At 37.2% G+C, this 18,537-nt stretch overlaps 1 protein-coding gene across 1 annotated transcript; it reads right to left on the reverse strand.

Moving 5' to 3' along the window:
• Nucleotides 1–911: 911 nt before the first annotated feature.
• Nucleotides 912–17,920, reverse strand: sp2 (sp2 transcription factor). The gene is made up of 8 exons (XM_008418618.2): nucleotides 17,835–17,920; nucleotides 14,088–14,161; nucleotides 11,016–11,744; nucleotides 9,816–10,034; nucleotides 8,327–8,621; nucleotides 7,323–7,500; nucleotides 5,607–5,800; nucleotides 912–4,543 (listed from the first exon to the last, which is right to left on the reverse strand). The coding sequence occupies exons 1-8, from the start codon at nucleotides 17,878–17,880 to the stop codon at nucleotides 4,443–4,445; spliced, it is 1,836 nt and encodes a 611-aa protein (XP_008416840.1). The 5' UTR covers nucleotides 17,881–17,920; the 3' UTR covers nucleotides 912–4,442.
• Between the last annotated feature and the right edge of the window lie 617 nt (nucleotides 17,921–18,537).

The following is an 18,537-nucleotide window of genomic DNA, read 5'->3' on the forward strand; positions in this document are numbered from 1 at the left end:
GCCTATATTTAGTTTTGTAGGTTCAAGTTCAGTTCAAAAATATTTTATCAATCCCAAAAGGGAAATTACATGTTTTAATTCATATTAATTAAAAATGTTAAAAGAGTTGATGCTAATGGCTGGGTTTGGAAACCCCCGACTTAAGATACTGATTTGTTTCATGACAATCTTGCAAAGGTTGTCAATTATTTTCTTGATTTTATTAAGATTTTTTTCTCTGCACCATAATCTCCAGATCTTCCACAGTAGTCCCCAGAACAGAGCATTTGTTTTTTCTTCTAAATCAGGTTTAGGTTTTGTATCTGGTTACTTTTTACTTGTTTTGCATATTTATAATTAAAATGACTCAGTATTATTACAAAAATTTCCAATCATGGGGAAACATTAAAAAAAAAAAAAAAAATTTAAATAAAAATGACTATCTGTAATAATTTAAAAAGTATTTAAAAAGTTTTTTTTAAACAAAAATATATTTTGTTTAAAAATTTTTATATTTAAACGTTATTCTAATATTTATTCTGCAGTAATTTCTTAACATGTTATTTTAATGCAGATAATTTTCTTTATTCACGGGTGCTAACAGAAAACTACCAAGCACATTTAAAAGACCAATTACAATCTCATACTGCTCCCAACCAAATTTAAATGTTTCCTAAAAATACAATGTTTCTTCAATTTTCCACACCATTTGTTTATCAACTTAAAACTTACATAAAATCCTCTACATTTTTTCCATCTACTCCTATGTCACCATTCCACTTGTGCCTAATTTATACACATGCAAAGAGGCAACTGATAATCACCATATTTAAATGTATTTTTTAAAAAACACAAATTTTGCAAATACCATCATTAATTAGCCTGATCACTTCTGTTGATTTCCCCAAAACAAATGAACTGAAGCGTTTAGACTGGTTTGAGCACTTTTTATTGAGGAGGTGACTGTAGAAAAGGAGCAAATGTGTGTTAGCACCTTTAATATCGATGATTATTTGCTGGTTCTTTGTGTTCTTCTGGCAAACACACAAAGCGGCTGAAGAACATCATGTCAGGCTTGAAGAAGAATCGCTTCATTTACAGAAATTGAGCACCAGAACTGCCATAATTTAGAAAAAAAGCATTATATTTAATTACAATCAGCAATAATTTTGTACAAAATTTGGAACCTAGGGGTTTATAATCAGTGCTCGTGACATTACATAACATAAGGTACAAACACAAAGCAAGTTTTACAAAGGTTAACCAGGATTAGACAGAAAAAAAAAACAGTTAAATACTGGGCGCAGCTGTCTAAGGCATCTCTCATTCAGTTAAAAAAACCTAAACAAATACAAAGCAGGAATGAATCTATACATTGTCACAATTTATATATATATATATATATTTTTATATATATTTATATACTTTAACTTACAAACTGTACAAGGTTCTTTCCTTCCAGGCTGGCCAAAACCAACCGAATACCTGTGTAACTTTTTTATAGCCTACATTTACTGGTTCCAAAAAACACTATTTACATATTTATGAAAAACATAAATTTTTTTTCCACCCACACGTTTCCAGGCAACTTTTAAAATATATTACACCAAATAATGGCCACCCGAAACTTAAGAAATCTGTCACCCCGTGTCAAATAACTGAACTTTAATGGCATACATTAAACCAAAGGTTTGTAAACTGAACCAATCAATAAATATTAGGAACTGATGATCAATTTTAGGCTGCTGTAAGGACCAACTGTTTCATCAAAAACGGACCGCATGTAATCAGAGCAGAATCTTCTGTTAATTATCGTCTGGTTTGTGGTGGAGAATAACAAAATAAAAAGGAAAAAAAACAAACATTTTGTTGCATATTGTGACTGATTGTCGCATAATAAAAGATCCAATCATATAATCAAATTTACACAGAGTTCTTTATGTTTTTAACAGACTTATCAAACAATAAATAAACTGGCTATCACATGCACTGGGCTTTTAGCCCCTTCATTTCGTACAATTTCGTAACTTTTGTGCACCAATCACGCGTCGACTTGTACCCACTTTGACAGCTGACCTTTTAAAATAATTTTGTTTAATCAGGAGTCGCGATCTGTCGTGTTTCATGAGAACCAACAGGCAAAAATAAGATCAGAACCTAAATAAATGCAAGCGTATTCAGACCAAAACCTCAAATCAAGTTAAATCAAACATGGAATTCTGACATTTTATGATCTCGTCATGAAAAACAACGAGAGATAAAAACATGCAGCGGTTCGTTTACAGGAGCAACAGGGATAAAATGTCGGTGCACCGGGAGGACGAATCAGTCATTCACAGCTGTTTACAGATCAGTTTGATGATTATTTATTCTGCTAGTTTTGCTAAAAATTTGCTTCTGTAGTTTATAACACAATCGTAAAGCAGAAAGTAAAATAGAAAATTTACATCCTGTGTGGAATAAAGTCTAAAAGTCGCCGGATTAACCAGAGGAAAAGTGATTTTACAGTACCGAGCGTATCGAGATCTGATTCCTCAGATGTAACCGTACCTGCATCCAACAGTGGAAACAAAACTAAAGTTTATTTACTCATCATTTAATCTCTAATATTTTACATAAATGTATTTTTTTCAACCCTTTAAGGAAACTCAGTATTTCAGAAGGTGTAATCTGATTGAATGACGATTTTAAATTTATCGGTTGTTTTAAATTCCTTAATTAAACTCGAGTTGATAAACGTTTCTGTATTTTCAACATGTCTGACAATTTTCTAAATGCGTTTGGACAGAAGAGTTATTTTATTCAAAGCTGCAAAAGTTTTTATGAATTTTGTGTCATTTGATAGTTTCACTCCTGCTGCTTCACATGTTGGGATTAAAACAGTTTCCGTTTTGTTTTGATGGTTTGATAGACGACCAATACGGAAACATTTAACCGCCAGAGACAGGGAATAAGTTCAGGAGCAGCATTTCAATTTAACGACAAATATACAAAATAAATTAGCTCCTTGTGACTCTCCGTGTTCTCATTTAATTCAAAAATACTTCATTGATCCCAGATCGAATTTAAATAATAATTAAACAACATTTTTTCATCTTAATTAAAGAAATCTTGTTATAACATATAAAACTAGTTTAGTATGAAAAAGTCTCATTTTAACAAAATGCTGCTCCCGTTTTGTTTTTTTCTTTACTCTGGCAGTTAAACATTTTTTGTGGATCACAACAAATCACTTTAATAAACTTCTAAATCTGTTCAAACTGGAATCCTGATAACTTCTGCATTTCCATTTCAGTTATATTTGATCCCAATTTCAACAAATTTCTTATCTTGGACTGAATTAAATGCTGCTGCGTTCAGGTCACTCTGAAGCAGTAGGTAGTCGTAATAAATTAACTGTTTCACTCAGAGGATCTACTGGCCGTTTTCTGTTACGAGATTCACATAAATTTTAAATTAAATAAAAACTATCAAAATGAGGAAGTGTTATCCTCCATTCTGATTGCAAGTTTTATTAATCCTGTAAGTTAAAGAACCTCCATTAAGCCCAAAGGTGCCCAACATGTGGTCCGCAGGCCACTTGTGGCCATTGAAATGATTTTAATTGATCAAGATTAGCAACAATTTGGCCATCAAAACAGAAAATAACTAAATTGTCGGTTTTTCTTTCAATTAGGAAACAATCTGAGGCCTTTTTATGTTTTGGATGTCTAAAGATCGATAGATCTCATTAAAATTACGTTTATTATCGAGCCGGTAAAAAAGAAAAATCTAAATAAATTCATTTTTGCATTTTTAGTTTAATTTTGACGCCTGTGAGTCACTTAAATTTGTCAGTTTTGGCACAGGGACAAAATGTTTGGACACCAATGATTTAGCCAAGATCTAGTCAATTTAATCAGTGTGTAAGACTTCATTAAAATGTTTATTATTATTATTTATTAGTAGTAGTTGTAGTAAGAGGAGGCCGTTAGCTCCCGTCATGTATATAAAACAGTGAATGCCAACTAAACGTATTAATTTTCACAAGATATGTTGAAAAGTGACCAAAAATTAAATTAATATTCCACTGAGGCAACATTTATTGTGGGCAATTTAAAAAGCATTTCTTGATTTTTGAGAGACATCAGAGACAGAAACATCACAGATTTCCCGTTAGCATGTTGACGCTTGAATCACTCTGTGGGTTGACGACACGGAGTTAAACACCTGCAAGCCGCAGAATTAAAGCCGAGTTTCGTTCGGACGCTTTTCACACCAGCAGACAAATCTCTTAAAACCGGATATAAACTGTAATGATTAGCTTTGCTGGGTCGGCCTCAGGGGAGGATTTCTTTGTACATCAAGTCAGTGAGAAGAGATTTTTTTGGGGGCTTCATCTGGGTTATTTCCCTTGTGTGAGTCGCTCACACTTCCTGACTCCTTCCTGTGGCAAAGTTCTGAGTGTTTTGGTAAAAAAAAACTCATAAGTTCTTGGTGTTTATGTGAGTTTTGTAATGCTTTGTGAGGTGGTCGCTCCTCATGAAGCGTTTCTTACACTGACTGCACTCGAAGCGTTTGTCTCCTGTGAAGAAAAACAAAGAAATGATGAGGAGCGCATTTAAGAATAAAAAGACATAAAACTTTTTTCTTTGATGTCTGAAGTTAAATCAAACCAAACTTTTCTTAATTTAGGTAAGTTATGAGAAAGAATGTGTCAGAGATTTATTTTTTAATGTCTGCAGAATCAGAAGTTCAGATTAATTTTGTTATCTGCATGGAGGAGTCTGTGGTTAATTGTGTTGTAAAACCACACGGACATGATTGTTGGAATATTTTCAGGTTAATTCACACATTCGTTGTCTTTGTTACCCTTCTGTCCTCACCAGTGTTTTGTACTTTTTACACTCAATGTTTTGGTCACTATAAAGTTTAAGTGAAACTAATACCTTAGTCTGACTGTGGGAACAGTTCACAGACATTCAGAAAGGGCTGAAACGATTAACTGTAATAAGTCGATTATTGAAATAATCGTCAACTAATTTAGAAATCGATTAATCGTCAAGCGCATTAAACAGACTGCTGAAAGGACAACACACACAGAGCGGTAATTAAGCCAAAACTGTTCAAATATATAAATATTTTCATAGAAGTTTAAAAAATTTACTTAAGGGCAAAATAATCTACTTAGTGTATAAATAATATCTGTTCGACAAAAATATAAACATTTGGCATTTAAGATGAAAGATAATAAATAAAATTCTTTAAATATGTTCTACTTGTAGCTCAATCAGTGCCATAGTTTTCGCTTCACCTGGTTCAAATTTTGTAAAAACAAAAAGAAAAAAAAAGAAGAAAAAGTATCAAGCATCATCTGATGTTCAGTTACTAATTGGTTAATTCAAACAATAATATTTATTTAATTGCATTTTTTAATAAATTTCCAATATTGTATAAAGAAGGGTTAAGTTAAATGCAAAATCTGCAGAATGCGGCAATTTTTCCAATCCGATTAGTCATCAGAATAATAAATTACTAAAACAACTGTTAGTTTCAGTCCAGCATTTAACCCACAGGTTCATCTGGAGCCATTCTGTGCAGAACCACAACAGATCCCTGAGGGACGCCTTCTTTCATGATGCGCTTACCTGTGTGCGTCCTCGCGTGCCTCTGCAGCTCGTCGCTGCGTGTGAAACGTTTCCCGCAGAAAACCCAGTTGCAGACAAAGGGCCTCTCCCCTGTGTGCAGCCGGACGTGGGCTCTGAGGAGCGACGTTTTCCTGAACGTCTTCTCGCAGCCAGCGACGTGGCAGATGTGTTTCCTCTTCCCCACCTCCCCGGGCCTGCACCGCAAACGCTAAAGGTCATCACGCTTCCTTCAACAGGTTAGGACAGTTACAATGTTACATGTTCATTACTTTAAATCCAAATAAGCTGCTGCTGGCCACGGCCCCAAACTCAACGTTTACACTCACATGTGAAAATGGCTAAAAACCAACAAAAATGCCACAAGCCGTTTCTGGATGGTAAGTCAACAAAAAACAACAAAAAAAAAACACTTGTCTTTTCCAGCAGCCATTGTGCAGTGCGTGCAGCAGTAGAACCTGCTGATCAAACGTGTTGGAGCTCTGATATATACGTTTTATTTTACCAGGATAATCAATTAATCAATCTAGCTTATTTGTATAGCACATTTCAGGAGGCGGTTCAAAGTGTTTTACATCAAAAAAACACAAAACTAAAAAGTCCTGGAAGACACAACACAGTCAATAACTGAGAAAACCCAGTAACCGAGTGTCATCATTACAAATCAAAATGTTGCTTAATGGGATAAAAAAAAAACTCAGAGATTGAAAACCACTTTTTTAAGGGAGTCCTGTACAAAAGGCAGCAACAAATACAACACAGGCAAAGTTAAGAAGCTCTGGGGTCACAAGGTGAGGGACAATTCCTGCTGATTGGTGACGTTAAGAGGGTTTTTGAAACGGCTCATTCTCCAAACGTTAACTTATTGGGTTGTTTTTGGAAGCAGTAGAAACCCAAATCAATGAACAAACATGTGAAGAATGTAAATTTTGTATAACATGTTCCCTTTAGTAATGTCAAAGCAGCTGAACGACCAGCCCAACTTGAAGAAGGCAGATGGTGATCCTATGAGTCAACAGCAAAACATTTGTCTATTGAACAGAGCAGACCGCAGTAAAACCAGCTGACCAAACCTGCTGGAACTTTACTTGGGTTGCTAGGTAACGAGACTGGGGTTGCTAGGTAACGTTGCAGTGACAGGCTGGGTCACTGCAAGGCCTGAGAGGACAATAAACTGTCACAGAAATGATCGTGATAAACGATAATTTTGTTGCTTTGAGACAATTTTCATGTAATATAATGGTAGTGGCAGAATAATGCAGGAACACATTCTCAACTTTAACGACGAACATTTATCACCGGAAATGGAAAACATTTTAAATATCCAAAATATATACGTACAACAACAAATAAAATGAATTATGAAGACTGTAAATAAAACTGAGGCCAAAAAATCAAACTGAAGACTTTTGTCATTCAGATATTGGTAGGAAGAGAGAAAAAAGATCACGTAACTGGAAATTATTGACTGATTATCAATTGATTTATTAATTATTGTGACAGGCCTATGGCTAAGTGCTTGTGCTGTTTTTAGAAACAGTTGGGACTCAAATAGAAGAACAAAAACATGTAAAATGTGAATTAATCATAATAGGTCCACTTAAGAAACATACCAAGTATCAACAGGATGTAAAACCTTTTCTCCAAACATTTCTGTGACAAACTGAATTCGCCTCTCTAAAGCTAACCACTGCATCCGCAGGTATTTATCGCGCTCACCTCTTGTCTGCGTCTTTGCAGTTGGGGCATGTGCAGGCCATGCGACGTTTCTTCTCCCCTGGCTGACCCGGCAGCTCCAGCGTCAGCGTCTGGTCCACCTGGATGGCCGGCTGGCCCTGCGCTGCCGCCAGCTGCAGGCCTCCGCCATGCACCGTCTGCACCGTCAGGTGCTGCTGGCCTAATCAAAGCACATCAATCAATGACACACAGCAGGATTACATGAGGGCTGGATTATCGATTAATGGGGAGTTAAATAAACTGCCGACATGAAAGTCAGGAATATTCATTTTCTTTAAGTTGAATGTACTTTAGGGCTGCAACTGACAATTATTTTAGTTTAGTTATCAATTATTCTGATGATTTATTAAAAATTCTGCAGATTTTTAATTTAAGCATTTTATACAATATTACAAATACATTAAAATAATTCCTTTTTGAAATAAAAAAAATTACATTTATTTTGCCTAAAATGCAATAATGTAACATAATGTGTTTGTCTTTATGCAACACTTTGGTGCAGTTTTAACCTGTTTTTAAAAGACCTGCATAAATACATTTGAATGGATAAATACATTCCATTAGTGAACTCTTAAACATTTGCAGCATTTTTCTTTATTAACCAATTAAGAAATTGATAAAATGAGCTTAATAAGAGATTTTGTTTACATAATTTGAAGCAAACGAACTAAAACGATCCCATTGCATGAGTTTTGGGTTTATGAAGATTTTTTTTTTTTTTATGCACAAAGTATATATTTTTGTACAATTTTGGTTTAAGTATTGCTCTGAATACCTTGTTCTTTCAGTAATTTGCTTTTATTTGAGTCTTTATACTCCAGTTAACAATTAATTGATTCCCAAATTAGTTGGCCATTATTGCAATAATCAAGTTTATCTGCACAGCACATTTCAGCAACAAAGCAGTTAGAAAATGTAAATACCTTATTTTATCCGTGCTGTAACCTAATTTCTCAGTAATGAGAGCGAACGCCTCATCGTCTCACCTCCTGCGTTGGTGATGGTGACCGGAACGCCCTGGACCTGAACCCCGTTGATGCTGATCGTCTGCACTGCTTGCGTCGCATTCAGTTGCGACGGACTGAATGCGATCATCCCTCCTGCGGGGGCGATCTTCGCCAGAGTGCGCTCCTTTCGCGCCCCGGCCTGCGTCCTTTTGCTGCCAGCAGGGGGCGATGTGGGGGGAGTGGGCGCGACAGAGGTGGTAGGGCTCGTCGTCTTTGAGCCTGGGTCTTGTAGTTGGACTGACTGCCACTCGCCTGAAGCTGTTTTGAAGAGGATCTAAGAAAAGAAAGAGTTACAAAATATTACAATGAGAAATGCAGTGAGCTGATTTACAGAGGTTTTTCTCTTAAGGGCAGCATTATGTAATTTCCAGGCTCACAGTGGCTTTTTATAGCACAATCAAGTGTTTATGTTCCCTTCAGTTGCTATAGAAACGCTGTAAATCTCAAACATTGAAATTGGCGTCTGTCTCTTTAAGAAGCTCCTACTCTTTCAAATAAGTTATCACAGCAACGTTTCTCCATTATGAAGTTTAATTTATCTATGAATCACACGTTTCAAAATATTTTATTTAATTAACTGACATGTTGAACATTATCTTCCATAAAATCAAAATCAGTAGCGGCCACGAACTAAAAAGTTATTTGTGCTAACCCTAAAGCACTGATCACAGATAAAAGCCCCGCTAACGCTAAAGCACGACACCAACACAGCATTTAGCAGAAGCTAATGCTAAAGCAAAACCTTCAAATTATATGTTGACATTAATATTCTATAATGCCCTCTGATACCATTTTATGTTTATATCTAACATCTAATATAAAAAGAGAACAGGAAACGGAAGACCTGCGTAAACAGTCTTCACCCCTTTCAAAATAAGAGCATGGTATAAACGTCTACTTGAAGTACTCTTCACAGTCGATATCCAAAACTTCAGCACAGATGTCAAACTTCATTCAACTGAAAGCTTAATGAAGTTTCAGCCAAGTAAATTAGCACTTTACTATTTATCTGGAAAAATTAATTTAGGGGAAGCTAAATGAGCTAAAATATTTCCACCCGTTTTTTACATTTTTTATTATTCACCAATTAGTGCATATAAAAGAAACATTACAGACTAATAAACAGAGGTACTGACCTACAAAATAACATCTAACTACAAAAAAGGAGGTACACATTGAAATGGATGCATTCAGGACAAAAACAAAAACACAGAACATAACCAGATAGTGTCACAACAAAAACAATCAAATTATTTAACATATAAATATTTCAGAGTTAGCAAAGGGGCCAAAAGGCCAAACAAAAAATTAGCTCTGCTACTAGCAGAAATGTGGCTACCAGTGGAAAACACCGACACTTCAAGCAAAGCTGACAGAGCGTAAACATGTCTGATTTAAATATTGGTGCTGCAGCTGACTTCCTGTCAGTCTGTAGCGATACAGACTGACAGACGGACTGAGACGATACCTGGGTTGATGACGGTTCCGGTGGAGTCACCTGCAGACTCGGAGTGACAGGCTGTTTCTGTGGGACCGGAGGCAGCGTGGCAGAAGCAGCTTTCACCACTTTCAAAGCCTGCTGGGGAATCTGGATCAACTGAGACTCCGTCTTGGGCTGAACCACCTGGACCTGCTGCACCATAGGTGGCTGCCCAGGACTCTGGACGATCAGCAAATTGTTCCCCGCCTGCACAAAAACACAGGAAAGCTCATCTCTGGATGTCAACAACTTTAAACTATGCTTCCTTGTACAAGTTAGACTTAATTAATGAGTCTAGGCCTGTCACAATAAATCAATGAATAAATTAATTGCATGATCAGTTAAAACAATATCGATAATTTCCATTTGCATGATGCATCATTTTTCTCTTTTTACCAAAATTTGGATGACAAAAGTCTTCAATCCGGTGCTCTGGTCTCAATCTGACCCTTTTTTTTTTGAAGGATAATTTTATTTACAGAAACTTCAAAATTCATTTTATTTGTTGTTTCTGTTATTTTATTTATTTTGAATATTTAAAGCGTAATCCAGTTGTAGTGATAAATGTTATAATTTATAGTCTATTGATCTTTGAGAATGTTTTTGCATTATTATTATTTTACTACAACATTGTCGTTTATCACAATAACTTCTTTGACAATTTATTGTTATTGTGACAGGCCTAAATGATTCTACCTCAAAAATATTCTCACGTCACCTGGTTGTTTGGCAAAGAGTTCATCTGGCAATCTTTCAAAAAGACGTTTGTATTTTGTTTCTTGTTTGTTTTTTAAATTGCTGTTAAAGCTTGAATGGCTAACTTTTCTAAAAAAAACAAAAAAAAAAAACATATGTATTCACAGTACAATGGCTGCTGGGAAATGCAAATATTTTGTTATTGACTTACTATCCAGAAACTTACTGCATTCTTTTTGCTTGTGCAGGAGGTCCACTTATGCTTTTCAAATATATACAGTTTTATTATTGCACATCTGTTTGCAGCCATTTTTACAAGTGAGTGTAAATGTTGGGAGGCGTGGAAAGCAGCAACTTATTTTGATTTAAAGTGACAAGAGGCCTTAAAACAGCTCAGTAGAACTGATTGGGCTAAGATTTTATTATCTAAGAAGAATTTTGTTCAGAAACTGTAATGAACATGCTTTGTGTAGGCCATAGACATATCCTAACCTGTATTATGTTATCTCCGGCTTCAATCAAAATGGTCTCCATCTGCTCCGGTGGCGGCGAGGCGGCCTGAGCCGGCGGCGGTTCGGCTGGCAGAACCACTTTCTTCTTCCTCCCTCTTCGCCCCTTTCCAGGCGTGGGAGGCGAGGCGGCCATCTCCGTGATGACCGGAGACCCGCCCACTTCTCCGGTTGCAACATTGAGGGGCAGAGTGAGCCCAGCGGGCAGCTGCATCACGTTCGCAGCGCCGCTGTTTGCCTTCCGTACCTTCAGCGACGGTTTGATGGCCACGGTCTTCTGAGGCGTGACCGGCGTCGCCGCAGCGGCCGCCGGCACGGTCATGGGAGTGGTGATGATGGCCTGGTTGGTGCCTGGGATGAGCTGGATCTGACCGCCCTGCGGCATCACCTGGATCTGCGGCATCACCTGGTACTGGATGTTGGCGGGCCCGGCGGCGTTGGTACGCGCGGGGCTCTGCTGGATCGTAAGCACGATGGGACTGCCGGGAGCGGAGTGGCCCAAGCCGGGCGGCAGCTGGATCACATTGCCCTTCGCTGAGAGGAAACCCAGGTTTTTGGGCGGAGCCGGTGCGATGGGGGCGGGTTTTATGGGCTGAAGCCTGCGAGGCTGCGGCTGCGCTGGAGGAGAGGTGACCGGGGCCTGAGCGGCGGGGGGTCCGATTTTACTGCAAGTAGCAGCCAGAAGGGCCAGAGGAGACGGCTGTGTGTCCTGCTGTGAGAAAACCAGGAATCAAATCAATTTGATTGAATACGTTTCATTATAACCCAGGGCTGGGCAAAATGGCTGTGAATGTATTACGAAATTAGGGTTTCATATCAATGTTGTTTTTCTACTTTTAAGCTGTAATGAGGCACAGTGGAGAAACTTTAAACTGCTGCTGCTCCAGTTACTCACTAGTTTGTTGCTAGGTAACCAAAGAATGAGTGAGTTGCTAGGTAACCCAAGAGTGAGTGAGTTGCTAGGTAACCAAAGAGTGAGTGAGTTGATTCCACCAACCTTTTTTTTTCTTTTTACTTTATTTCAAACAAATAACATTAGATAGAAGATCGTTAACACAATGACAAATATCCCAATACTATAATAAAGATAAGAAAGAACCACAGGCATTGATAATATTGGTATTAGTGTGTTACAATATGCAAAGTAGAAAGTAAAAAACGTATAAAAAAACATTTAAAAAAATTATACAGAAATGAGTGAAATAAAACCTCGTCTACCTTTCAGTCTGCACAAGAGCTATTTTCTTAAAACGTGTCCACAAATACTATTCAAATACATATAATAAATAGTCTGTTACAGTAAAAAAATATATATATATGAAAGTAAAGAATATATCAGAGGGATCTGCTTATGAGACAAAGTTACATTTCTGAAGAAGAGTTCATGTTTTATAAGTTTCTGATTATTTTTCAACAGAGGCAGCATATGTTTTTAAAATTATTAAATGAGGTGATTTATTTCACTCCATTTCATCCTGTGAACATAATATTAGCTATATTTATTAAAATACATTTCATCTGAAGAAAAGGCTGAATTGCTAAAGATGAGAAAAATTAGCAAATTTTATAAAACAATGTTCTTTCCAATTTTCTCTGTTAGGAGTTTTTGCAAATCCAACCAAAATGTTTGTGGAGAACACTCCACAAACAAATGTTCAATACTTTCACCTTCACGCTGACAAACACGCCAACCCATCTTAACTGTGAGACGTTTAGTGGTTAAAGCCTTGCCTCTGCCTACATCTCCCAGAATGCAGTTAGGTTCTGGATCAGAGTTCAGTGAAATCTGAATGTTCTATGGCAGGGGTGCCCAATACGTCGATCGCGGAAAGGTTTTGAGTCGATCTCGGCAAGTGACAAACTGAACGCCGCCAGGATGCCGAGACCAACACTTCCTCTTCTGACAGGGTTATAAAAAAATATCCACTATGATCCTAAACGTTTGTAGCTTCATTAAAAAAGAATAATTATAAAAAGTCAACGAAACATGTTAAAATGAATAATCTCAGTAATTATTGTTTCAACAAGGTGTTGCGCAATTCAGTGCGTTTCGGTTCCATTAACAAAAAAAAACAAAAAAAAAAGCGACTCAAAGACCAACTGAGAGCAGAGCAGGAGTTTAAATTAGCTACTCAACCACCGCTGTGTTCATGAGAGGCTTATTAATAATCGAGAAATAAATATCAAGCCTGGGAACCTGATATCGTAACGGACTGAATGTTATGTTTTTAACATAATCTCTGCTCGGCTTGAGGGGCGCAGGCGGTTTCCACGGCAACGGTTGTGCTTAAACAACACAGAGACAGAGTAAAAAGGTAGGAGTGGTTTTGAGTTGATCGTCTGTTCGGGTTGTTGTACCTTTGTTTACCTTTGCTGTGGCTCATTACACCCGCTGTAGTTTCTGAACATTCAATAAACGACAAAATTGGACTAATTACCTCGTTTGTTTGTGAGCATACGTCACAACAAACATCAAATAGGACGAATATATTTCATTAAGTTTTAACAAATTCTACCGCGATAATTATGTGAAATTTAATTAATTATATCCCGACTTCAGAAGATTTGCCTTTACCTTTATTGGGCTCTTTGGTTCCCCCTATCAGTCTGTAGTTTCTCATATTGAAAAAAACCAAATTTCAGATCTACCATGACTGACTGACACCTGCTGGCCTCAGGTTTGCAACCAGCTTCTGACTGAGAAACCAGTAAGCTGCTCCCAGTGYCAGAATCTCACTGAGGAAGAAACTGGATTAGGTTTTCTGTCACTTTATTATTTCTGCTATAACTGATGTATATTCGCATATAAAATTAGTCAATAGAGTTTAATTTGCAATTTTTATGTCTTTGTGTCATGAGGTAGATCTCAGGCGGCTGGTGAGAGAAAAAGTAGATCTTGGTCTCAAAAAGTTTTGGCACCCCTGTTCTGTGGAATGTAACGTTTATCGATGCTGATCACGCGTCTATCGCGATAAGCATTGTTATTGATTTACTGTCCAGCCCTGACATAAGTATAATCAGAATGCATGGAGTGGCAGCGCATGCAGTTACTTACTTGTGTAGAAGCAGTGGAGGGCTGAAGGTATTCACTTGGACTAACAGCAACAGTGGCCATACTGTCCTGTTGTTCTGGAAAACACAAAGCAGAGTCAGACAGACAGCCAAACATGTGGACATCTAATGCACTCAGAAGAGAATAAAAACCCAAGTTATCATGTTAATACATGAAAAAATATCACATACTCACTGTGTGCCTGTCTAATTTCACATTAACTTAATTATGTTTGCATCTAGACTATAATAAATGCAGACATTACAGAACACTGGGCGTTTTGCACAGAGGTGGGTAGAGTACTCAAGGATGAGTAGCTCTACTTCAACATATTTTACTGAAGTGAAATTAAAAAGTGTCTGTTCAATAAACTACTCAAGTAAAAGTAAAAAAGTACTTGTTAAAAAGGCGGCTCAAGTACTGAATAACTGTTGAAAACATTATTTTTAAAAGTTACGTCATCAAACGGACCCAAATAAGTTGATATTTTAAATATCAAACTGAAAATTACTCATACTTATAATCGGTTTTCCAGATCAATTCATTTGAAAATAAAACTTGTGAAACTTTAACACTGCAGGTGTGCTTCTGTCTCTGGTGAATTTTGAATAAACATGTTTTTTTGTCCATTCAGTGGGTAGAAAATCCAGAAATGTTATTCAAGTAAGAGAAGCGATACTTGATAATAAAATTACTCAAGTGAAAGAAAAATGTACAGCATAGTAAAAATACTCCTAAAAGAAATTTTTTTCAAGTAAATGTAACTGAGTAAAAGTAACTAGTAACTATCCAACTCTGGTTTCGTATGCTAACTCTCCTTTACTAGTTTCTGATAAAATAGGTCAGAAATTCACCTGAAAACGTCCCAATGCACTTAAATAAAATACATTAAAAGCGATCAGCTGCAAAAGTACTTAAGGTACACTACATTTATGGTCAGTTTTGTAGGTTTTTAGAAAGAAAAACCATTTGAAATATGTCACGTTCTATAGTTACTGAATTCCTGCCTGATAGACACCGACTAGTTCAGGTCTCAGTATCTAACAAAAGCACATGCAGCTGCAGTAAGAACCACAGAACAATGCAATTCCACATTATAAGCTTATATTGATAATAGATTACATCAACTTCATTGTCCCCAAGGCGCAATTTGCTTTGCAGACAGCAAGAACAACTGAAGATAAATACATTTAAAAAATTACACTAAGAGTAGACCACGACATCCATACAGCAGCACACAGTACAATCATATACAACCACAGTTTGTTTGGGCTTATGTCAAATTATTTATGAGGCCGACACTAACGGGGACAAATTAATATTTATAGTTTTTTCTGTTACATTTTATCACCATATCTGTATAAGAAGAAGGCAGAAACCTGTAACGGTGATGAATAGGGCTGCATAATATATCACAGATTTATTGTTAGCACAGAATCACTTAATAGAACTATGCAGCAAAATGTACAAATCATTCAGGCCCTTCTATATATTTGGTGACACTTATTTGATGAAGCACATGAACATTTATAAAGTAAAAAGTTGGCGCGGTCATTTAAAAAACAAAGTTGTTTCATTATCAAAACAGCCAACATCAGCCAGAAACAACTATTTTAATAAAACCTCATGGAGCTGGACATTTAATTTTTCCTTTAGTTTATAGATTCTCTATCTATAGCAGCGTCCTCACAGGTCTGAATAAAATAAAAAAATCAATCCTCCAGCTGCAGCTGATCCAGAACGCTGCTGCTGGAGTTCTGACTAAAACCAGGAAGTTAGAGCACATCACACCAGACCCTTCACTGGCTCCCTGTAGCTCAGAGAATGGACTCTAAAATACTGTTAAGTTTATGAATCACTGAACGGCTCAGCACCACGATACATTAAAGATCTGCTGTTGTCATGGCAACCTTCCAGACCACTCAGGTCTTCTGGTTCTGGTTCTGCTCTGCATCTCCAGAACCAGAAACAAACATGGAGAAGCAGCATTCAGCTTCTATGCACCACAAATCTGGAACAAACTTCCAGAAAACTGCAAAACAGCTGAAACACCGAGTTCCTTTAAATCCAGTCTAAAACCCCCGCTGTTGGAGTTGCTTTTGAAACATTATAAATAGAAAATTAACCAAAATTTTTATGTGTATTGAAGATTTTAACGATGGCATTTGACAAAATGTTTGTTGCTGGTTTTTACAATCAGTGACTGTATGACGTGTTTATGATGTTTTTATGTTTTCATCTTGTAAAGCACTTTGAACTGCCTTGTTGTACAAATAAACTTGAATGATTGAATTATTTATCACAACCTTCATCAATGACATAGTAAATCACAGCAATATTAACATTGATACTACATGCTAAAATATTCATAACAAATGCAGCTTGCAAACAAAGACTCAGCAGCAGTGCTTCAGCGGTTTCCACTGTGCATTTATATAAATACAGAAGAACAAGTCTCAGGTCAACAAACAGCAGGTTTGTTGCTGTGTCTAGTGCATTTTGGTTAAAATGTGTTTGCTCCTTATGTAGTGAAGTTACTTCACAGTGCGTAGAGCAGCTTGCTAAGTAAGAGTAGCAATACTTCTTAATTAGAGTTGCACTGGTAAATCGGCCCAATTTCCTTCATTTTGGGAGATCGGTAATCAGCTGATACTTACATGTGAAACTGATCTTATCCACCAATCTTATCTACTTCGGGAAAGGTCAAAAAGTCAACATATGTCCTCTTTTTCTTTGTTGTGAGAGATTTGAATGACAGACCGGCATACCTGGGCAAGTCTGCATGTTTGCAGTTAACAATTGTCACCCCACCGTTGCCAACTCAGCAACTTTATTGCTATATTTAGCAACATTTCAAACAAAATAATAGTATTGGCAGGTCCGGCTTTTTAAAGATCAGTGATTGGCCAGAAAACTGTAATCGGTGCACCTCTATTCTTAATTATATCTCTCTACTAAAAGTTAAAATTTAGGTGCAGTAAAACTACTCCTAAAAGTACCATTTTCCACAAAACATTACTTATATATATATATCTAAATAGCTACTACCCACTTATGGTAAAAAAATATATTGAAGTAGTGCTAATCTTGAGAACAATTTCTGGGTACTCTACCCACCTCTGTCAAGGTGTAGTAGGGAAAGACTAAACAGAAATCTCCTAGTTTTGTTTTACAGCAAAAGACACCCGATTTCAGCATTCTTCATCTGATGATAACGCTACTTAAATACCTCTCAAAACTGTACAAAACCAAAAATATTAATAATAAAACACTGTGGATTCAAAAGTAGAGCTTTCGCCAAGCCCAAGCAGCTGGGTTTAGTTTCCTCTGAACAAGCTGCTAGCGTTAGCAAGAAAGCGCCGAGCTAGCAGGCGGGTTTAGCATCTATGCAACTTCCCCCTCCTGTAACACGAATTACAATTTAAACTGAACTAGCACAATCAAAATATCTAAATGATTTATTAGGGTGAGGAGCAACTGAATGCGAAGAAATTGGGGACAAGTGAACCACCAGCTACATAGCAATGTTTAGCATTCGCAGCTAGCCAGTGAAACTCTTTGATAACGTTATAGAAAAAAATGCAGCCCTTTTCCGGAAGTTCGGGCTCAGTCTAGTGCATCGAACCAACCTGGTTCTGATAAAACACGTCTATATGTGCACAAGACACTCGGCGCTTTACTCCACAATAACAATACACTGTTTATGAAGTAGAATGTAATATAAACACCAATGTTTTCATTCCTACCCACCGCTCATGACGACATTCGCTCTCCACAGCCTTGAAGACCAAGACATGAAGGAATCCGCCCGCGCGGCTGCACCAATCAACGGTCATCAACGGGTTGATGGTCAGCCAAACAGACCAATCAGCTTTGAGGGATTTAGTGATTGAAAAGTACTGAACCACTCCTAAAGGGCTATTTCTGTACGTCCAACGGTTCAACCAATAGGATGTCGCCTTTGCACTCAGTGGGGCGGTTCCCAGAGAATAATCCAGTACCCTATTACAGCGAGATTACACGTTCACTGACATGGCTAGCGACCAATGTGATGTCGGAGGGGCAGTTCAGCCGAAGCAAGAATGACAACCGTGTGGAGCAATTAACGTTAAGGTGCTCCTATCTGTGCTGTTTAAATGAACTCAGGCGCAACCCTAAAGAGCAGGCCGTTATACTTGAAAACATAGAGTGTGCTTTTAGGTAAATTTGACATAAATTTAGGTAAAAGGTTCATATGCCATAACGTTAGCAGAGGCGCTCCAAGAAAATTTGAATAGGGGCGACCAGATGAATTTTAGGGTGGAACAATCAGTCAGTAAAACAATGTAGACAGATAGATTTATGAGTCTTGTTTGTCAGATTAAAAGTACTTTTAAAAATAACCATTAAAGAGGTATTGAACATATTTTTTATTAATCCCACCTTTCCAGGGTTTTTTTTTTTTAGGTAATTT

This window comes from Poecilia reticulata, linkage group LG1 (assembly GCF_000633615.1).
Source record: "Poecilia reticulata strain Guanapo linkage group LG1, Guppy_female_1.0+MT, whole genome shotgun sequence".
In the NCBI taxonomy this organism is placed as follows: Eukaryota; Metazoa; Chordata; class Actinopteri; order Cyprinodontiformes; family Poeciliidae; genus Poecilia; species Poecilia reticulata.